General features: G+C 32.6%; 1 protein-coding gene and 1 non-coding gene across 2 annotated transcripts; one reads left to right on the top strand and one right to left on the bottom strand.

Annotated features, from left to right (window-relative positions):
* The first annotated feature begins 6,201 nt into the window (after positions 1 to 6,201).
* On the top strand, positions 6,202 to 9,318 carry LOC102586514 (cytochrome P450 CYP736A12-like). Its single transcript, XM_006354646.2, has 3 exons — positions 6,202 to 7,097; positions 8,597 to 9,242; positions 9,274 to 9,318. The coding sequence occupies exons 1-2, from the start codon at positions 6,231 to 6,233 to the stop codon at positions 9,209 to 9,211; spliced, it is 1,482 nt and encodes a 493-aa protein (XP_006354708.1). The 5' UTR covers positions 6,202 to 6,230; the 3' UTR covers positions 9,212 to 9,242; positions 9,274 to 9,318.
* Positions 9,319 to 10,968: 1,650 nt separating this feature from the next.
* Positions 10,969 to 11,042, bottom strand: TRNAI-UAU (transfer RNA isoleucine (anticodon UAU)). Its single transcript has one exon. It is a non-coding gene; the product is annotated as a tRNA-Ile (tRNA).
* Positions 11,043 to 24,119: the final 13,077 nt, after the last annotated feature.

Raw genomic sequence — 24,119 nt, forward strand, 5'->3', positions numbered from 1 at the left:
GCATAATTATGGGATCGGTTGCCACGTTCCGGCATAATTATGGGATCGGTTGTCACGTTCCGGCATAACATTAGGATCGGATACCACGTTTCGGTATGCTAATTGTTTGGGTTTGGGTTACATGAGAGGACCAATGACGTGACTTAATTGTGTATCTTGTGAAATGTGAAGTTGTTCGTAATGCTGATAATATTGTATATGTTCGATATATATGCATGTCATTATATTGTTATTTTGACTTGTTTATGTTGCACTTAGTGGGATAACCGTGTGATCCTACCAGTACACTATGGCTGTGTACTGATACTGCACTTGCTCTTATTTGTTTTTAGTACAGGGCATCTTCAAGCGCTACTGACAGACCACGCTTAGGAGATCAGTGATCGTTCAAATTCAAGGGTGAGCCATTTCTTCTGGGCAGCCATGGGTTCTCTTCCGTCTCTGTCCACCATTTCAGACTTAGACTTTCTAATTAGTTATTAGTTCATTAGTATGGGGTTGCATCCCTTCTTGTTTAGACTTGTTGAACTTTAGATGTTTTGGTACATTGACTTTCAGGTTCTAGGTTATTTTTTCCGCATTGTTAGTTCGTTGTTAGACTTTGTTGGATTTATGGGAACTCCCTCTTTATTTCCTTAGTATTTAACTTGCTTCCGTAACTTAAATGTCTTAGTATTTTGTTTAGTTGCTTGAGTTGGGTTGTAATAGTGGTTCTCCCACCGGAGAGTTAGTGTGGGTGCCAATCACGATGGTCTGGGTCGTGACAGTATATGAAAACACTAACAATCATAATTGTAAGCTTAATTATTGAAGTCATATAAAAAAAATTCCTTTAAGTATCTTTCTGAAGTTTGGAATTTAACTTGATCTTGATCATATTATTTTTTTAAAAAAACAAACAATTTTATAAATTCCTTCATGTTTTTTATAACCGCGTGAGGCGCGGATAGATTCACTAGTTCTTTCATAAATTATGATAAAAAGAAGATCACGAAACATTTTACGTATTTTTCAGATGAACTTAATATCTCCACCCTTGAAGAACGTAGTTTTGATCTTGACAATTATATTCATTATTTGAGGAAAGTGTTAGGATCGAAATAAACAAGTGTTATGCGGAAGCTAGCAAAGCAAATCTCGAAAGACCATGAGTAATAAGACAAACGAGAAATATATCAAGAGATACAAAAATTTAACGTGGTTCGGTCAATCGACCTACATCCACAAAGGAGATGAGCAACTCATTATTTAAATATGAGAGTACAAAAATATAGAGAGAAACAACATCAACCAATTCACTCAGGATACATGGGAGGTTCACACAAGTGAAAACGTATCACTTGTGTCCAAAAAATTCTCCCCCTAACCAAAACTCTCAAAGCCCTTAGGACTACATTATGAATGTTGATTAAGTTAGAAGGAACAAGTCTATATTTATAGAGTCCTAAACCTTTTCCTACAAGAAAATGACAAGTAAAATCTTAAACATTTTCCTAAAAGAAAAACTTATTTATGGTAAGAAACTCAAAGCAAATAAAACCCAACAGAAAGGGGAAAACGCTTTCTCAAATTTGAAAGGACTTGGAGATATTTCAATTACATTGACTAAAACAAATATGCAAAAGACATATGATAACTTATTTATCTACTTGTGAAGTTAAGCTTTATATTACATATGCCTATTGCAACACTAGAAAGAGTTTTTTCCTCAATAAAGATCATAAAAAATGACCTGCGAAGTAGAATTGACAATGACTTTTTAAATGATTGTTAAGTTTGTTATATATCAAGGGTGAAGTATTTGAAAGTATACCTAATAATGCGATCATTGATTTTTTTTTTCAAAATATGACTATTCGTCGAGTGCAATTGCAATGATAGTACTTTGTTCATTAATTTGACAATTGTTACATTAGTTTGAGATCATTAATTGTCCTATTTTAAAATTTCTGAATTCACAAACATCAAATTCTTATTCCACCTCTGCATTCTGACTTCAGCGTATTTTTTTTTTAAAACTACAAGATTCAAAAAATTTATTTACTTTCTCAAATTTTATGTCAAATAAAAATCATACGAACAAATTCTCATTTGTATGTAGACGTTGTTCGGATGATTTGATAGTGTTACAAATTTTTGGCATGTATAATTTGAACTTGAAATATTATGTAACAAATCCAAATTCCTCACCATATTAATAAGAGAATTGGAATGTGATTACAACTTTAGAATCGTAGTTGTAATACTCAAACAACTGAATTACAATGGAAATGTTGAAATAACAAGTAACTAAAATAGAGATAAGAGTTGGGATGAGAAGCTTAGACTCTAGAAAGAGATGAGACTAAGAGACAACTTCTTTCACGATATGCATAAACCCTTCTTTCCAACTCATTTGCCCTTTTAACCAAATGCTAATTGGACCGGGATTCCAAATAAAACACTGCAATATTTTACTCGGCCCAATAATTCCAACTAAATTAATCTCCGTCAATTTTAGTCCATAGGCCCTTACATATCCAACTCGATTCATAACATATTAACACATTTTTAATATGTTATACACACGTCTTTTAATTAGATTTGCGTAAAAATGGTGTATTGGACAACCGAGAGATACAACAAAATTTGTGCAGGGCCATAGCCCATAGAAAAACGTAAGCAACTACTATTGCTAACAATTGACATAAGTGGTCCACCTATTAATAGACTACACACAACTATATTAGCAGTGAATTTCTAAGAAAGTTAGCTGACTAGAATGGGGACTAAAAGCAATGAGCTTCTAAGAAAGCTAGCTGACTAGAATGGGGACTTAAAGCAGTGAGCTTCTAAGAATGCTAGCTGATTAGAATGGGGACTTGTTAGAATATGATTGCTCTCTCACACTGTCGTGGAAGTTCTTAAATTTCCCTATAAAAAATATATGCAAATTGTTAGGCCACGTTTAAATTCTTACTTTGAGAAGTCTAAAAGAGATCATTCGTTATATGAATATCTACAAAAAAAAATAAATTATATTTGATATTTAAACATCTTTAAAAAAAATGTTATTTTTAGGAAAAAACTTACAAAAATCTCACTAGTTAAGGAGCTAAATATTTAGATACAAGATTTTGGTGTGTCCAGATACATCCACATACATATATCTTATCTCAGGATACATGAAGTTAAAATTAGGTGTAATGTAGTCTAAATACATTGTATTCAAGTGAATTCACATATATCTGAATACATAAAAAATCTCAGATACATGTGAACCATACCATGTATCTAGTGTCATTCTCATGTATCTAAGATACATGACTATCTCGTTCGCTTCTCTCCCCATCTCGCTTGCATCTCTTCCTATTTTAATGTATCTAGTAGTAAATATACATGTATCTAGGTGTATATCTTCTTCAATATATACAATATATAGGAAATTCTTAATTAATGGTACGATGTGTAACTATTTGAATATATAAATAGAATTGATATATATAAAATATAGAGTATGAATGTATGTTTGATAAAATAGTTTCTTCGTATATAAATATAAGGCTTAAGTCATACGGAGCCCCTTAAAGTTGTTTGCGTATTTCACTTGAACACCTCAATTAAGGTTTGTACCTATTGAACACTTTTATTGTTCAAAATGAGTATCTATTAGGCACTTTTCACTGACATAGCAAAAAATGTGTAATACACATATAGTGAGGGCGTGGAGGGATATTATATCTCCTTTTATTTTATTTTTAATCTCTTTATTCTTCATTTTTTCCATAGACGTACTCTTCCAACACCACCACCATCCCGCCATTGCCGCTACCTCCCCCCACCATCATCTACCCTTCTCTTCTCTCTTTTGTTCAGCCACTTCTCCCTCTCCCTTACCATTGCCGATTTCATCTGGAGAACACCATTACATTTCTTCCTCCATTTTCTTAAAAATTTGGCAGTCATTATCTTATTCACCGGAAAAAATGGATACCCACACTATCACTACTCTATTCCTCCCTCCCTCCCTTTGTTCTTCCTGTAAAATAAATATCTAAACCCAAATGTATCAAATCTTTTTAAAATCAGATCTGGAAAATTAATAGTTGAATTAAGAGGAACGACGATAATGACGGTGAGTGGACGGCGATAGTTTGAATAAAGGAGTTGCACATTTTTTTCACCCCTTGACCTTTATGAAGCTTTGAACCTGCTCAATTATTAGTTGATTATAAATCTCTCTATACTCCATTAATACATGATTGAAATTGTGAACGAGTAAAATCCTTTAGCTTAGCACATATAAAGACGAAACACAGTGAACGAATTGAGGGTTCATGGTTTCAAAATAATTTTTCTTTTTTTTCCTCAAATTTCCACATGTATGTTTCGTTAATTTGCCACGTCACCGCAAGTGTATTACACACATATAACATTTTTAATTGATTGTCAAAAAAGTGTTCAAATGGTTCAAATTCAAACGGATAAAAGTGTTCAATACGTATCCACCCTAGTTGAGGTGTTCAAATGAAATATGCAAACAACTTTGAGGAGTTCTGTATGACTTAAGCCTAAATATAATAAATCAGAAGATCCAAGAAGAGCTAGAAGACATGTGATGATAATATATATTAAGCACAACAATGTCCTTGGTGGTTCATATATATATTAATTTTATAGAAGAGCTAGAAGACATGATGATGATTAAATTGAATGTTAGGTAGTGACAAAACTAGAAGATCAAACATCAATTAAAATATACAACATATATATGTGTGTATATATATGGCAAGATGGTTGGGATATTGTTCATATTCCTAATCATGTCTAGAGCATATATATGGCATGCAAATTAGACTGAACCCTGAGATAGAAGCTTAGACAATAAGGACTCTAGAGTAGAAAGGCATGTTTACTGTCTCATCGAGTAGCGGAGTTAGAAATTCAGCGAATAAATTGTTAAAAAAAAAATCCAATTATATTGTATTAAGAGTGCACAAAATTGAATATATGCTCATAGTAACTAAATAACATATAATCTATGTACAATTAAACACTCTATGTCAGCAGAATTACCTTGGTTACATTTATTTTGCGTTTTGAGGAGTTCCAAGAAACCTTCTTAATAATATCCACCTCTGCTAGTCACCTCTATTTCATGTTGAAAGTTGCACGAACATAGATGTAGTTAATTAACTAAAAAGAAAAAAGTTTTTTTTGTCGATTTTAGGCTTTTAATACCCTGAAAAATCGCAAGAGATAAGTTCATGATAAAGTTGAAAAGTTGTAGTTGTCTTGAATTCAAAAGGATCTTAAATTTGAAAACTCATACAATAACGAGGGAAGTTGTAATTGTCTCCAAAACTGTAAGTATCAATTTAAATTTTAAGTGTTCATCTTTCAAAAAAAAAATTCCACAAAAACATTTAAATATAAATTTTTTGTATTTAAACTCAAATTAAAATGCAAATACTTTTATATATAGCATTTATTAGGATAAATATATAGAAAAATTGTTATTTTTATTTCAAATAATTTGGATTAGTGACATGCTGATAAGAGTATTTCGAACTAAACGTGTGTTTGTGGTTCCTTTTTTTAGAGTTTTTGTGGTTGTGTTGTCAAAGTAGTTCTTTTTGGCACGGCAATTACGAAAAATACATAGTAATTTATTATTTAACCCTATTACATGTTATTTTAATTTTTTTAATTATTTTAAAAATCTATTTTTTTATGGTGCTGACACGTAGGTGATATCCAGTCAAATCAAACAAACAAATCAAATTTGATATCCAGTCAAATCAAACAAAAAATAGAAAGGGAGTAAGAGGGTGTTTGAATTGACTTAAAAGTTAGTCAAATTTACATTTAAGTCAATTTTTTACTTCTGAAAGAATTTGTAACAAATATAGAAAATAACTTAAAACAAGTAAAAAATGACTTAAAATTAGTTAGGGAGTGTTTGGCAAGGTCAAAAATGACTTAAAATAAGTTGTGTTCCTCCTACTTTTTATTTTTTGACTTAAAAGTCATTTCAATTTGATTTTTTATTTTTAACTTAAAAACTATTTTTTTTTTTAAGCGAATCCAAACAGGCTCTAAGATATTTTGCATTTTTGTCTTGTAGTCTTATCATTTTGCCTTCCATTTCCACCACAATTTCTCTTTTATCAGATAGTGCTACACCCTATAAGTAAAACTACAATTTCAACATTCAATTATATTAGTACCAAAAAAGTGCTTCAAACTCCATGGCTTTTCTATGGCTAACTCTTGTAATACTTCCGCTGTTATTTCTTCTTATTCAACAACTTCAAAAAAAGTTCACTAACAAGAAACTTCCTCCAGGTCCAAGAGGCGTCCCTCTTATTGGAAATCTCCATATGTTTGGTGAAAATCTTCATCAAGATCTTGGAAAAATATCGAAAAAATATGGTCCCATAATGTCAATCCACTTTGGTCTTGTTCCTGTAATTGTTGCTTCATCACCTCATGCTGCAGAGCAGTTCTTGAAAATTCATGATTTAATATTTGCTAGTAGACCTTCTAATGACGTTGCAGAGACCGTTTTCTACAATCGTAGAAATCTTGTCTCGTCTAATTACGGACCTTACTGGAGAAACATGCGTAAATTATGCACTCTGCATTTGCTAAGTAATGCAAAGATTCAATCTTTTCAACCTATGAGGAAAAAACAAGTTCAAATTCTCGTGGATTTGATGAAACAGGAACGCAATGTGATTGATGTTAGTGCAAAAATTGCGTCTCTTAGTGCTAACATGTCGTGTTTGATGATATTTGGGAAGAAGTATATGGATGAGGATCTTGGCGAAAAGGGGTTTAATGCTCTAATACAAGATATTTTGTGTATTGCTGGATTGCCAAATTTTGCTGAATTTTTTCCTTTTCTTCGAGTTCTTGATCTTCAGGGATTTACTCGTCGTTCCAAGGAATTAGCAAAGTTGTTTGATGAGTTTTTAGAGAGAGTGATTGATGAACATGTTTGTGATAAATTTAGTCATGAACACAAGGATATGGTGGATACATTGATGGAGATTATGCAATCTGGAGAAGGTGAATTCGATTTTGATCGTAGGCATGTCAAAGCTATTTTACTGGTAATGTTTTTTATTGAATTTAAATTCTCAATTCGCTTCCTACTTGTTATTACTTGGATTTTATTTCTTTCACGTTTTGTTCTTTCCCATAAAATTTGAAATATTTTTATGTTTATTACTGATTTGGCATAAAGATTAAATATAAGTTATTTAAATATAGAAAAATAAATACTAGTACTATTTAATAACAAGGATAAAATAGACACAATATTGATAAACTAATCATTATTTTAATAAATTAGACAAGTATTATTAGATATTCTAATATAAGAGTTAATGCAGTGTTTTGGATTGGTGAAATTATTGTTGATTGTCTCCATCATATGATTGATCAAGTGGAATGCCTAATAAATATCAGTCTCTAGTTCCTTCCAAGAGATAGTTATTATTGTACTTTTTCTTAGTGACCACATATATATCATTACTATTTGTGGGTCATTTGGTAGCTCAATAGGGAAGTATTAGATATTACTCAAATCAAATATTATATGAAAAAAGTTAGTGTATTTATGTAGGGATAAAGTTATATAGATATTAGTCAAATCAAATATTATATTAATTTTATACATATTCTTAACTAATTATCAAACACAATATTACATATATATGATGTAATGCATGTGAAATATTTCTCCTAACCAGGTACCAAATGACCTCAATGTAAAAACCCAATTGCAAAATGTAATCAATTTTCACTTTCTTTCAGCTGATTTTATATGAATACTCTTATTGTATCAATTTATTTATCTGATTTTAATTCGATATAAAGTTTAAAAAGATAAGAAAACTTGGGATTTTTGTAATTTTTTTTTTGTTGAAGTGTGGCATTTCATCTAAAAATTTAAATTATATTAGAAAGAACATATTTTTATAGTATGTTCCGTATGATTGAAAAATGTTTTTTAATTTCATCATATTTCGTTGATCAAAATTTTTTAAAATATTTTGTCTAGGAAAAGAAATCTCTTTATAATGATGAGAATGAATTTTCTAGTAGAAATAGGAAAACAAGTTTCACAAAGTGATATTCTATATTGATTGATTGTATTATTTGCATCCTCCAAACATATCTCAACTACACCCACGTATGACGTAGCCCCATCCCCACCACCCTACACTCCCTACATCTTATAATATTTGTATAGATTATATAAAAATATTTTTAGGATGATATTTTTTTTGTACATATCAAACACTAAAAAAATAAGTAAGAAACCTACTTCTTTTCCTATACAAATAATTTCTTTTTTGTCGAATACCCCCTTATTTATTTAATAGTGCCTCAACACACCCTAACGAGTGACTCAATTACTCAAACCCAGAAATTTCGTCTACCATGATATCATATTGAAGTATCTGATCATCATCTCATCTATAAACATAAAATATTATCGAGAGAACACATTTTTATCTACTTAATTATGTCTTACAACAATTTTAAATATATGTAATGAGCTTAATTAATAGCTAACTAAATAATTTACTTGATTTATATGCAGGACTTACTTGTAGCATCTATGGATACTTCAGCAACAACAATAGATTGGATTCTAGCAGAACTTCTAAGGCACCCAAATGTAATGAAAAAGCTTCAAAATGAGTTGGAACAAGTAGTTGGCAAAAATAGAATGGTGGAAGAATCAGACTTAGAAAATTTGGAGTATTTAGAAATGGTCATAAAAGAAAGTAGTAGGCTACATCCTGTTGCACCCTTGTTGATTCCTCATGAGTCGATTGAAGATTGTGAGGTTGATGGTTTTCACATACCTAAAGGATCCCGACTTTTAATCAATGTGTGGACAATTGGAAGAGATCCAGACATTTGGGTTGAGCCAGAAAACTTTAAACCTGAGAGGTTTCAAGGAAGTAACATTGATCTCCGTGGAAGACATTTTGAGCTTTTACCATTTGGTTCGGGCAGAAGAAGTTGCCCGGGTTTGCAGCTAGGGCTCACCACCGTTCGTTTGGTGCTTGCACAATTGGTTCATTGCTTTGATTGGAAATTGCCAAATGGCATGACCCCGAAGGATATTGACATGACTGAGAAATTTGGTTTAGTAACCACTAGAGTTCAACATCTTAGGTTGATTCCCAAATATCGTTTGCATATATAATTTATACTAAGTAAATGCAAATGTCAAAATAAGTCTTTTTAGGTGCATTTTCATACGGAACATATATTCTTCTATACAAGCTATTTTACCATGTTATTGTGGTCAATTACTGGGAATCGCCATTTTCGAGCCAAATTAATCCATCTTCATCATTAGTAAATAAATATGAAGATAAACACACTCTAGTGCAGTTCATAAAGTTATTTGACATATGATTAATTCTGATCGGTGAAATGGCAACATGATTATGAAAGTGACATGTTTTCCTCCCTATTATGCTTGATACTTATCGAGAAATTCTCTAATATAATTAGTTGGTTTTGGATATTGCTTATTCCATCTTGATTATTGTTATTTGTAGTTGCTAGATTGTCTTTGAATTGAGATCTTATATATGATATTTGTGATTAATCAAGTGTTGACAAGGGTAGCATAGGACCAACCCTCGACATCGTTTCATGTAAGGGTCGATCAACAATGTTGTTGAGTACAAGGGCGGATTTAGGAAGGTGGAAGGGGCTGGTGTCACGTAGCTTCGTCAGAAAAATTTACTAAATAGGTATACAATAAGAAATAAAAGCGGATATAACGGTTATATATTATAAGTGACACTTCTTAAACAAAGAATGCATGTAGCCTAGATGATTTTGTGCTCAAGAACCATAGTGAAGGTTTCGGTTTCAGACCTCTACAGCCTCATTTTTTATGTGTTTTTTTCTTTGACCTTCTTTGTTTAGTAATAATTATTTGGTGATGTGTAAAAAGAAATTAAAATATATATATATATATATATATATATATATCCATACTCAAACTCAAATTAATTCCTAAAATACCCATTCTTTCATAAATAATTACAGCTCATACCCCAATTCATTAAGGTTGATAATTTTCGCTTAACTAATACTAAGTCAGTATCATATATTGTATTGGTATTATTAAGGCTGATAATTTTGCTTAACTGATACTAAATCAGTATATATATATACTATATTGGTATCATTAAGGTTTCTTATTCAGAAATTATTCATTAGTCAATGATACTATAAGAGTATTTGTATATTGTTGTGGTATCATTAAGGTTTCTTGATCATAAATTACTCATTAGTCAATGATACTATTAGAGTATATGTATATTGTTGTGGTATCATTAAGGTTTCTTGATCAGAAATTACTCATTAGTCAGTGATACTATAAGAGTATATATATACTCTATACTCTTATGGTATCATTGACTAATGAGTAATTTCTGAACAAGAAATCTTAATGATACCAATACAGTATATATATATTCTGATTTAGTATCAATTAAGCAAAATTATTAGTCTTAATGATACCAATATAGTATAAGATACCGATTTAGTATCAGTTAAGCGAAATTATCAGTCTTAATGATACCAATACAGTAAATGATACTTATTTTCGCTTTCTACTCATTTTAAATGATTTGTACATTTACGGGTTCGCCTATGGAGAATGACGGGTACCCTCACGGCTTAATGTGATTTTGGATCGTGACAACACAACCCTTACCCTACCTTAAAAAGGTAAAATAATTGTTTCTCACAAAAATAAAAAAAAATGATTGTTTCGGATAGGCTCTGACTTAAGTAAAGCATCACAAAAATCAAATATGTAAAAGCAAGTACAATAAATACTCCATTTGTCCCAATTTGTGCTTTGATCGAGAATTGGGTAAAATGTACTGTCTAATACATTGAAACAAAAATGCTCACACATAAAATTTGTTACCAATTTTGTCCCGGCGGGGCTCGAACCCGCGACCTTCGGCTCATAAGACCAACGCTCTAACCAACTGAGCTACGGGACATGATGCTCATACTGGTAATCTAATTAAGTTTTAGATTATTTACTAAGTTTTCACCACTATGCTACCTTAAAACAGATTACTCCTCCATTTCAATTAGAATTATACTACTCCCTCCCATATTATTTAGGAAAATACCTAAAAATATTTGTCAATTTGTAAAATCAAGATAAAATTAATTCACTTTTTTATGTATTTTACCCTTAAAATTAAATTGTTTTTGAAAATATTGTTGACTATGTTGAAAAAGTTAAAAATAAATTAGTAAAAGGTACTTTTTATTTATAATTTCTTGGAGGGCATGTAGTACTAGAACCTGCGGGTTGTACGATATTAAAACTTCATGAACTCAACTACGTTATTTTAATTAAATAAATATTATTTTACGTAATGTAAAAATCATATATTTCCACGGTCTTAAAGTCATGTTTAAGATTTGTATTAAAATTGTTTGTGCTTGCAATCTAAATCTGTGAGAATTTCTACATGTAGGTTTAATGAATCCTAATTATGAAATTAGTAATTTATATTTATTGGAATTATATATGTTTTGGGATTTAAGTCTTTCTAGTGGAGAAAGCAATTGCACTGGAATAGTTTTTTTAAAATTGTTGCCTATGCATTGTATCTTACTTGCATACCATTATCTATTTCTTTAATTCTAAGGATGTGAAATTATTGAATAACAGGTTGTTATTCTAGATTATCCATTTAACTAAGCATTATTATTATTATGTTAGTGCTTTAATTTAGATGTAACCACAATAGAATAGGGGTGGATTTAGGAGGCAACGACGACATTGTATATATAAGGTATTTTTAAGAAAAAAATTAGTGAGTATGTGTAGATTGAACAAAAGACTAGAGGTTAGATTAATTAGTGATTTAGGAAATTCAAAATTCATTGTGAAGTTCCGAATTAAAATTCTAGGCACTATATTTATGCTTATCGAACTTCCGATGATTTAAATCTTTTCTAAACCTCTTGATGAAAATTATGGATCTGTCATCGAATACAATGCAAGTCAATTTTTTTGCACACTACTAATAATAACTCTAGCCTTGTTGCATGACAAAAATTTGAAATTACTATATATGTGGCCTTGTCCTTTCCTTCTAGTGGATCCAATATGTTTGTGTCCGGTCACATTTTAATTTTCAAATAGTGAAGATACTTAATATGTATCTCAACTTGTCATCTTTTGTTGTAACATTTCGAATTTCAAAAAAAATAGGATTGCATTAAATTGCGGCATCAGGTTCAAGTCTACGAGATCAATCTATAGTTCATAGGATTTTCTACGGGTCTTAGATCAGTCCCGTAGAAAGGGAGAAAATAATTTTTTAAAAATCAAGTTCTAATACCTCTTCTACGATTCATCAGGATGGTCCATCAATATTTGTACGGATCGTAGATAGGTATCGTAGGTGGGTTTCAGACTTAGGGAAATTTTAAGGGGTCGAGTTGATTTTAACTGTTGGTATCTACGGACCGTAGGTAGACATACGAGTCGTACAAGAAATCCATCAAAGTTGGGTAAGATTCATGGTCCCAGTACTTGGTCTTCGGTTGACCAGTACGGACCTTAGAAAGTTTTACAGTTCGTGGGTCGAAACCGTAGATCGAGTCACACAGTTATTTTCAAGGACTTTTGGATCTTTTCCTAATTGTTTTAAACCAATACTATGTCGCTTTGTCTCCTATCCTAAGCCCTATATAAAGCTTTTAAGTCCTAAAACTACACACTTCAAATCCATTCTCCTAATTCACCATAACCTAACCAAATTTACTCCCCAATTTCCTCTCAACCTAGAGAGGTGGATGAGGATGAAGGGTTCAATCCAAGTCTCCAATTCACCATTCATCTTGGTCTTTGAGTAGCAAGGTATGTGGGTATTCACCCATGGAGTCCATTCCGTCATGGGGTCCCCAAGGTTTCCATTCCTCCATGGGGTCCTCAAGGTTTCCAGTTTCTCAATTCAACTGCAATTGATCAAGTTAGGGTTTCAATTTAATCTTTATGGGTTTCATTCAATTATGATTTATTATTATTTATTAAGTTTTCTAATGAATGATTAAATATTAATACATGATATTTAGTTGAAATCATATTGATACATGCCTAATTTATGATTTTTCAACTATGAACCTCATCATATGAACCCACGAACTATGAATTTTGAAGAATTATGTATGTCATATTAAATTGATGTTTATGATGAGAGTGTGATTTTAAATGAAAGTATCGATGTTGTTGCGATTTGTGAAAGGTTTGCTCACATATGAATATGATCATGATTTGTGAAAGACATTTCTCACATACAGATTCACATTGGTGAAAGGTTTTCTCACCTATGAATTGCAATTTAAGAATCTATTCTATGTTTTGATATTTAAGATGTGAATTGGTATTGATCATTGTCGTTCCTAGATTATACTGTTAGTTGACTTTTATCTATTCCTTTGGGATTTAGACTTAGCACCAAGAGGGCATTGAGATGGAGGCTCAAACAGGGTAGTCTCTAGTAGCAACCCTAGCCCCAAACTACGTGCTAGTGGATCCACTTTAGCAAAAGATGATATGTATGGGTTCTACTTTGGCAAGTAGAATCCCCTTCTTTCGGTACGAAAGATATACCGGATTCTATGATATATATCTCATGGTCTTATTGTCTGTTAAAGCTAATAAATATTCCTCAAAAATGACTATATTTCTTCAAAGCTTTTCTTATGTCTCTTATTTAATGTATTGACCATATTTCATTAGTCACATGTCATAATTGCTCCTTTAAGATTTTAAATATTTAAATATTGATCATGCTTACATGTTTTTAAGTCATTCATGCTACTATGTCTATTTTATGCATATTGCTTCATACTTAGTACATTTCATGTGCTAAAGCATATTTGTGTCTGCATTGTCTCATTAATGTAGGATCCAATGCTCCTACTCCTCACTCTCGTGTCTAGTGGATTCTTCCGAATTTCAAGATATTGGTGAATCCTCATGTTCCGAGGACAGAGACATTTTTACTTGTTTTATGACTTTCTAGTTTTCAGATGATGTATGTATTCTATGTGTTACGTCTCAACCACTCCTTTGATGTTTAGATGGCTTGTTGAGACTTATGGTAGACTTCCGCTTTGTCAAACTATTTTGGAATATGGAATGCTACTTTTGAAATCTCTATTTCTATTTTCTTGTATAATGTATGCTAAGTGGCTTGTGTATGGCCTTTCGGGGTTCTATACGTCATGTTACACCTAGGGTACACTTTGGGTCGTGACATTTGCACTTCATTAAAACCTTGCTACATGTTTAATTTGGTAATGTAAGAAATAGATGAGGATATCTCTTATGGGATTAGATATATCATCATTTAGTATATTTTATGAAATTGTTATTTTTTGCTTCCCCTTAAAGTTTTAGTTAGATTAATTCTTTCAATTAATTATATGGAGTTCGGAGCCTAAAGGGCAAAAAATTTTGACAAAAATTTCAAAATGGTACATAAAAAAAATTTCTAACCAAAAGGGCAAAATCGCTACAGACATAGCGATTTTGTTTGATGCCGTTAACTTTCTTTTTTTTTTTAGATATGGCAGCGATTTTCATTTTTTTTTATTTTCAAAATCGCTATTGTTGCAGCGTTATTCCTTTTTTTTTTAAAAAAAAATTCCCTGCCTTGGCAGCTTTGTGGTGAAAAAAAAATTGATTTTTTTTCTTGAAATATCTAACAACTAGTCAACATTAAAATGACTAAAAAAAAAATTTTAGAAAACGCTGCCTTGGCAGCGATTTTGGTGAAAATTCTTTTTTAAAAAAAAAACCAAAATCACTACCTTGGCAGCGATTTAGGTGGAAACTTTTTTATTAAAAAACAAAAATTAAAAAAATCTCTAACAATTGATAGAAATCTTTTCTTAATTTTTTTTTATAAATATCGTTGCCAATTTTTTTAAAAAAAAAAATCGTATTAAATTTTTTTTTTTTAGTTCAGTAACACTTAGCAAAATTCCCTTCTAATTTTTTTTTATATTAATTGTTCAAACATTCACCTATTTGAACAATTAATAAAATTAGAAGGGAATTTCGCTAAGTGTCAATAAACTAAAATAAAAATTTAATACGATTTTTTTTAAAAATAAAATTGGCAGCGATATTTATAAAAAAAAAAAATAATTAAGAAAAGATTTCCATCAATTGTTAGAGATTTTTTTAATTTTTGTTTTTTAATAAAAAAGTTTCCACAACGATTTTGTTTTTAAAAAAAAAAAAAAATTCACCAAAATCGCTGCCAAGGCAGTGTTTTCTAAAAAAAAATCAAATTTTTTTTTTCCACAAAAAAGCTGCCAAGGCAGGGATTTTTATTTTTAAAAAAAGGAATAACGCTGCAACAGTAGCGATTTTGTTGCAGCGATTTTGAAAATTAAAAAAAAAAACTAAAATCGCTGCCATGGCAGCGATTTCTATAAAAAAATCACAAAAACATTGCACGGGCAGCGATTTTATAAAAAAAAAAAAAAAAGTTAACGGCGTCAAACAAAATTGTTGTGTCAGTAGCGATTGTGCCCTTTTGGTTAGAAAAAAAATTGATGTGCCCTTTTGAATTTTTTGTCAAATTTTTTTGCCCTTTAGACTTCGAACTCTAATTATATGTATATGTTATATCTGCAAGTTAGATTTAGTAGCTAATTGGTTGTATCTTAGCTGTCAATATACCTTAGTTGTCATATCAATTCTTGTATATATGTATAGGAAAAAGGTAAAATGGAAGTTCAATTTTTCATTTGTCCAAATTATGCTTTCACTCGTCTTCTTCATCCTCTTATTCTCGATTTATTTAGTAGCTCCTTCAATGGAGTTCCAATTGTTCACTCATATTTTTTATATAGTATCAGAGTCATAGACACAGGAACCTCACGTAAGAGAATATATATGGACTATACCAAAATTAGGAGACTTTGGAAAGAGCTCAACACTCATATGATAGGAAATTCATTCAATTCCTATCAAATTAAATGAGATCTACATTGTGAAGCATTTTAATGATAAATTCATTGTCAAATATGGCACAAACCTTTATTATCCTAATAATCCAATAGAAGAAGAAGAAAAAAAGTCAAACCTCATATATATTCACAAGAATTTGAGCTCTACTTCTTTTAGTAACTAGCTCTGGCAGTAGCAATTTCAAAACAAATTACTCCCACAATAGGCACATATATATATATATATATATATATATATAATGTCAACAAGAATACTTATCCTACATCCAACGTCAACAAAGAAAATCTATTGTTGTAAAAGGACTAAATACACAGAAGATAAGTGCTACAAATTATTTTTATCAAATTTCAAGTTCACCATAAAAAGAAACTCAGGATCAACAACAAATGTTCACAGTATCTTTGAGGAATTGATGGACAACACATGAGTTATGGAAACCATATGCACAATCTTGATCATAGAGCTCATAGTTTTATCAAAGACCAATATCATCATTTGAAGAGATTATTGAAGAATTTAAGGTGTAAGGATAATATCAAGGAGACTTGTGGATAACATCACGAGTAGACCCTATGAACTTTGCAGGTATCTTGGTTAGTCACTCTACTGCTACTGAAATTGGTGTTCTTTATTTTGATTGCTTCAAATAAATTGTTAATATCTCGATTATAGACTCTGAAGCCTCAAATCATATCACTTTCAATAAGATTTTACTCACAATTATCATAATCTTACCTTACCTTTCCTAGTTACATTACCAAATGGTTTTAGAGTAAAAATGTCAAAAATTGAAGATGCATATTTAAATTAACATTGTCGTTATACAAAGTATTGTTTGTACCTAGCTTAAAATTCAACTTAATTTTAGTACATTGCTTAGATTAATACATCAAAGGTATAGTGTAACACCCCGGAAAACATTTTGAGCTAAGATTTAAACCATCCTTCGTAGTGAGTAAGTTTTTACCAAGGAATTTAATTTTTTTTCTTTAAGTGTTAAGGTCACTAGATATAGCACCTTGAGTTCCAAAAAGAATTAAAGAGAATTCATTCAAGTCATTCCTTTGTTCTTTTAAGTTTACGGTCAGCTTCAAATGACCATAAATTTTAGCACAGGATGAGTTAGGAGACCCATAATATACCAAATGAAAGGTCTTAGAATCCTCTTTCCAACGCCGCTAAGTTTGCTATTTTTTGAGCTCATATGAAGGAGATATGCTCGTTTGAAGTTGGGTTGTCCATTTAAGGAAAGTTACCCAAAAATAGGAGGGGTATTTTAGTCTTTTTCTTCCCACTTATTCTAAACCGCGAATTACACCCAATTAAGGGTCTAAACTGATTAGAATCAGTTTCTTTCATTACCAAAAGCATTTAGGGTTTAGAGAGAAGATTCAAGAAGAGAAAAGTTCAAAGTTTCAAGTGTTCGTTCAAGAAATTCAAGATTTCGCCAAGAACCTAGTTCTTTGAGGTATGTAAGCTTCCATAGTGTTGGGTTCATTCACCCTCACGCCTATCAAGAGTTTCTTTTGCGAATCTATCCATAAATATTGAGAAAATTCATTTCTTGATGAGTTCTTGATAAATGCTCTTGAAGTTTCCTTATCGATTAAGTTTTGATGTAAGATTTTACCTCGGTCAACTTCAAACGACCATATCTCTTAGAATATAAAGAGTTATGTGGTCTGTAACCTATCAAATTAAAGGTATTTGAATCTACTTTCCAACGCCACTAATTTCGCATCAATCCAATTTTTGAGTAAAAAGTTATGACTATTTTAGTAACCTGATACAATGTTGTTACGAATTAGCCAACGGGAAAACATTAAAAAGCGTCGTTTTTGTGCTTCTACCTCCAAGAAAACCCTAAATAAATTTCTTGACTAATAAAAGGCTCAAAACAATCAGATTTTCATATTTTAATCCATCATTCTCTTCTCTTTCAAACCCTAGGGCAAAACCCTAAGAAAAAATAAAAGTAGAAGACTCCATTCAAGATTCTTTCAATATTTTTCAAGATTCCTCTTCAAGGTAAGTCTTTCTCCAAGAATTCCATTTTTTTCAACTCAAATTCCTCCATACAATAGAGATTTCAAAAACTAATTCAAGAATCTCAAGAAAGATTTTCTTGATCGTTTACCTTCAAGCTAGGGTTTGAAGGCTTCTAATCAAGTTCTTCTTCGAGATTCTTCAAGAACCTTGTTCTTCCAGGTTTGTAAGGCTATCACAGTGTTGGACTAGTTCATCGTCACGCCCTACATCTACTTTCAAATTGGTAAAAGAGAAATCTAGGATTTTACCCCTAGATTTGAGTATTCTTAAAATAAGTTGATTTGAGTTCTTGAGTTTATGGTTCTTTTAAAAATTCTATTCCTAATTATTGAGTTTCTATATTTTTATTGAGATCCTTGAGTTGATTTGTTTATGTCTATAATTCAGCATGAACCCTATATTGAGTTATAAATCTTGAGAAGTTTTTCAAAGCCAACACTTGAGTTTTAAACTGAATTTTAAGGAAGTAAGTATGAGAATGATAAGAGTCGTATACATGAGTTCCATATTGTTATTTTGACCCTTGAGTCAAGTCAAGTCGTTCATGCCCATAAATTCTGCATGAACTCCATCAGTTGAGTATCTTTGAGAAGGGTAGTATCTTTAAGTTCTAATTATTGAGTGTTGAGTTTCTAATCATTTTGGGATTATATTCCTAATCATGGGGCTACTACATGTTACCTATAAAGGTCCTTGAGTTGAGTAGTGCATGCCCATAATTCTGCATGAACCCTATGAGTCGAGCAGTCTTGAGATGAGAGGTATCATTGAGTCCTTGAGTTGAGTAGTTCATGCCCATAATTCCGCATGAACCCTTTGAGTCAAGCATTATTGAGATGAGAAGTATCATTGAGTCCTTGAGTTGAGTAGTTGAGTAGTTCATGCCCATAATTCCGCATGAACCCTCCGAGTCGAGCATTCTTGAGATGAGTAGTATCATTGACTCCTTGAGTTCTAGAGTTGTTGAGTTACAAGTATTGAGTTTTATGCATGGTTATTGAAAACCTTGAATAGAGTCATTCACGTCCATAATTCGGCATAAATCCTATCTTAAGCAGTCTTTTTACAAATTGTTTGAAAACTTGTTTTAAGACTTGAGCATATGAATTTGAGGAAGAGTGGAGGTGAGTTCATTTTCTTAAAAATGATATATGGGAACTAAGTATACCCAAGAGTAATGTTTTCGCATTTAAGATGAGAGGAAACACCGATTTCTAAAAGAGTTTTCATGAGCAATATTAGTACCATCCCTTTTAAGAGAAAGATTTTGAGTGATAATCTCAAACCACAAAAAGAGTTATGCTTTTAAACATATGAGCTAGTTACATTTTGGGAGTAGTATTGAGCACCGATATGGGAACGAGTTCAGATAAATCAAGTCTCCATAAACCATGTAGCCAATGTGGGTAGAAAAGGTCATAGTTTTTAGATGATTCATTAATGCTTTTTAGCATAGACTAGTGGATCCACTTAGTAGTAGGTTCTATACCCCGGAAAAGTATAGAACAGTTCTGGCAGCGTGGGCAAAACGTTGTATCATCACATAGCTCATAGTGATGGTTGTCGGTTAGAGAATCTCCCACAGAGTTATATTATATTTTTATATACAAATTGAGTTATTATTGTATTCTTCAATACAATTGAGTTATTATCCACTGTTTTAAAAGTTTTTCATATATTGCATCTTTTATTGTTGTTTTATCCTTTAGTATCTTGAGTTGAGTATCTTGAGTTGAGTATCTTTAAGTTGAGTTAAGTTGATTTGAGAAGAGGTAAGTATGTTTCCTTTTATCAAGTTCAAACATATGTTTATGCTTTAGAATTCCCCTTACATGCTTGTACATTCCACGTACTGAGTCATTTGGCATGCATTGTTTCATGATGCAAATACAAGTATTTAGGATCATCAACATGTGTTTCATTGAGGTCATATGATATTCCAGTCAGCTGTGGTGAACCTTCTTATATTCTAGAGGACTTTACCTTTACCATACAATTAGTAGTTTTGAGATGTCGTGGGTCTTGTCCCAATATTTTTCTATAATAATAGAGGCTTCATAGATAGACAGAGTTGAAGAGTTTTCTGTATTTACTTTCTTTTGAGTATTGTTCAAACTTTCTTAAAGTTAACTATTGGAGTTCAATGAATTTCATTCAGTTTTAAGTTTATGTATGCTTGAGTTAGTCTTCCACTTGTAGTCAGTCAGGATAAGGGTTCGCTTGGGGACCAGTAATGGTTCTCGAGTACCGATCACGTTCAGGGTGTAGACTCGGATCGTGACATATAGTCAGTTTTATTGATAATTCATGTTTTATGCAGAGTCCTTAACTAAAGAGCTCTCGGGTTATTGGAAGAGTCAGTGTTATCAAAAGCAACGAAGAGCTTGTTTTAAGCGTGAAGCAAAGCGATAGTCTGTCGCTTTAATGCCTTGTGATAAGTGATAACTCTCCTAGATGTTTTGATGATCTCCTCAGAAATGCAGGAACCTGGTCCTCTGCAGAGTATGCTCATCCAGTGTCAATATGTTGTACAACTGTAAAAGTTGTCTGCGTCAGGAAGTTGGTAGAGTTGCAGAGTACTCCACCAATCAGAAGCGACGAGGGTGTCTGTACATTGGATAATAATTATTCTTGTCCAATATATTCAACTTACAAAACAACAAAAAGATTATTCATTCAAAGAGAGACATCTCAAGCTTCAAAAAATAGTAGGGACCTGATTGATTGCTTCAAGTGCTTCCTGTACCAGCTGTTACTTTGTTTGCTTGTAATCGTACTTATATTGTAGGAATTGTTTCACTTGTGATAGAAACGTTTCAAGTTTGTGTGAATCATTGTAAGAACTAAGTTAAGGGTAACTTAGTGCCTTACTTTAAGTCTATATTAATCAGTTAGGATTAGTATAGTGGGAAGTGTTGTATCTTCTCTGGCTCATCTAAGTAATAGGAGGTATTGCTTACTGTGGAGATTAGCAGGCTAATCTCATTTTATAAACTGGCTTTTACTTTTGCTTGGAGAAGATTAATGGAAGCAGTTTGAAAAGTCATGTTGAGAACAGGTCATGGTTTTACTCCCTTGAGCAAAGAGGTTTCCACGTAAAGTTGATTGTCAATCTTTACTTTCAGTATTTGTTCCTTACTGTTTATTACTGTAACTATGTTGAGGACCTGATCTCATCTACATAAGTGGACGCATACATTCCAACAAGTGGTATCAGAGCTTCACTTTTCAGTTTGGTTAACACCAAGAAAAAAAAATCAAGAAGGAATGGTTGTTCCACCCAATATGGAGGAAGGACAATCTTCTACCAGGCCACCTCGTTTCAATGGTCAATACTATGGATGGTGGAAGAATTGAATACATGACTACATCAATGCTGAGGACACTAAGTTGTGGGACATTATTCTTAATGGACCTTATATTCCTATAAGGGGGGTAAAGGATGGAGAGCTCATCACTACTGTTGTCAAAACCAGAAAGAAGTACAAAGAAGCAGATAGGAAGAAAAGAGAAAAGAACTACAAAGCAAAAAAGATTTTGGTGTGTGGAATTGGAGCTGATGAATACAACAGAATCTCTCCGTGTGAGACTGCCAAGGAAATTTGGGACTGTCTTCAAACTGCTCACGAAGGAACTAAGCGAGTGAAAGAATCTAAAGTTGACATGCTCACCACTCAGTATGAGAACTTTGTTATGAAGGAGGGTGAAACCATTTTTGAGATGAACTCAAGATTTACCTCTATCACTAACAAGCTCAGGTGCCTGGGTGAGCCTATCCCTGTTAGCAAGCAGGTTCGCAAAATTCTTAAGGTGCTTCCTAAATTTTGGGAAAGCAAAGTGGATGCCATAATAGAGGCTAAAGATTTAATGACTCTTCCCACCGATGAACTGGTTGGGAATTTTCAAACCTACGAGCTAAACAAGAAATAGGGAACAATGGTGAAAGAAGGAAAAAAGGAGAAGTACATTGTCATGAGAACTTCTCAAACTGAGGTGATTGAGGAGGAGGATGAGACAGTGTATGTCAGTAGAAGATTTCAGAAGATCATAAAGAAGCATGGAGGCTTCCAAAAGAAAACACCTGCTAGCAGAACTGCTACTGCAAATGATCTTTGCCAAAAATGTGGCAAGCCTGGTCACTTCATGAGGGACTGCCCCAGTCAAAAGCAGGAAACTCATGACACCAGACCACGCAAGAGGGACCTGGTCCCAAACAATGCTCGGATGAAGGCTCATGTTGATCAGTTAGTGAGAAAAGCATTTGTTGTATGGAGAGATGATTCAAATGAGTCAGAAGAAGATGCAGAAAGTCATGAGGATGTTTCAATGATGGCCATTGAAGATGATGAAAGTGTTTTCAACTCCATTTTCTCCTTAATGGCTAAATCTGGTGATGAAGAAGATCCAGATGAGGTAACTCTTTTTTATGCTAAGGATGATCTACATACTTTTCCTGTTAAAATTTGAGGAAACTTGTTGCCCTGCTTATTGATTCTGTTGATGAACAAACCACTAAAAACTTAATGTTAGATGAAAAATTAAGTTTGTGTGAGGATGAGAATTCAGCTTTCATGTCTCAAGTTTTTGAAATGAGTGTAAGGATAGGTACTCTAGAAACTAGCAACACAATTCGTGAGGAGGATCCTGGTACTTCAGTGGGTAGAAAGAGAAAGCTTAGCATCTTTGAGGAAGAATTGGAAGAAAAGCTTAAAATTTCTGAGTCTAAGCTAGTTGTTTCTGTTGAAACTAATTCCCAACTGAGAAAGGATCTGAGTAGGGTTAAGGAGGAGCTAAGCCACTCTCTAAAGTGGACTGATTCCTCTAAGATACTCTCTAACGTGTCTAATCAAAGTTTCAATGGAAATAAAGGGTTGGGATGCAAACCAATAGAACCTCCCTATAATCTTCATAGCAAATATGTGTCTGTATCTAACAATCTGTTGTGCACTCATTGTAGGCGTAATGGTCATCTAAAAAAAGTGTGAGACTCTGACAAAAGCAAAAGAAAAAGCATGCTAAATTTGTCAGATCTGAAAACAATGATAAAAGGGAACACAAATGACCTAATCCTCATTATCGTTTCAGTAAGAACATTTTGCCCCCTGGACAGAAAGGTTTCTTATCAAACCTTTTGATAGTTATTGGGAACTCCGTTTGAAGTGGGTTCCTAAATCTAACAAGTGATTCTTATGCAGAAGAGAGAAATGAGTCAGTGTTGGTACATGGACAGTGGATGCTCAAGGCACATGACTGGAGATACTTCAAACTTCCTCTCTTTGAAAGCACACCATAGTGGTGGTGTGTCATTTGGTGGAGGAAAGAAGGGTTCTATTCTTGGTATTGGCAGAATAGGGAGATCTGCTAATAATTCTATAAAGAATGTACACTATGTGAAGGGTCTAAAATACAATCTTTTGAGTATTTCACAAATATGTGACAAAGGAAATGAAGTAAAGTTCATGGCTGACAAATGTTTGGTTACAAACTGCATTACCAAAAGGGTTGTCATGTCTGCTACTAGAGTCAAAAATATGTATGTTGCAGATCTGGACTCTATTGAGGGAGATGATTTGTCCTGTCTAAGTGCTCAAAATTATGATACAGATCTGTGGCATCGACGACTTGGTTATGTGAGTACTTCTTTGTTGAACAAACTTGTTGTAGGGGACCTGGTCCGTGGATTGCCAAAACTAAAGTTTTCAAATGATAAAGTCTATGATAGCTGTGCTAAAGGGAAACAAATTAAGTTATCATTCAAAGCTAAGAAGGGAGTCAGTACAATGAGACCTCTGGAGCTGCTCCACATAGACTTATATGGACCTATCAAAATCCAAAGCAGAGGAGGCAAGAAATATATTCTTGCCATTGTGGATGGTTTTTCCAGGTTTACTTGGAACATGTTCCTGCAGACGAAAGATGAGACAGCTGGACAACTGATCACCTTTGCCAAAGCCATCCAATTGAAGATAAATTGCAAGATAGCCAGTATCAGATCTGATCATGGTACAGAGTTTGA

This window comes from Solanum tuberosum, unplaced genomic scaffold, assembly GCF_000226075.1.
Source record: "Solanum tuberosum cultivar DM 1-3 516 R44 unplaced genomic scaffold, SolTub_3.0 scf00181, whole genome shotgun sequence".
NCBI lineage: Eukaryota > Viridiplantae > Streptophyta > Magnoliopsida > Solanales > Solanaceae > Solanum > Solanum tuberosum.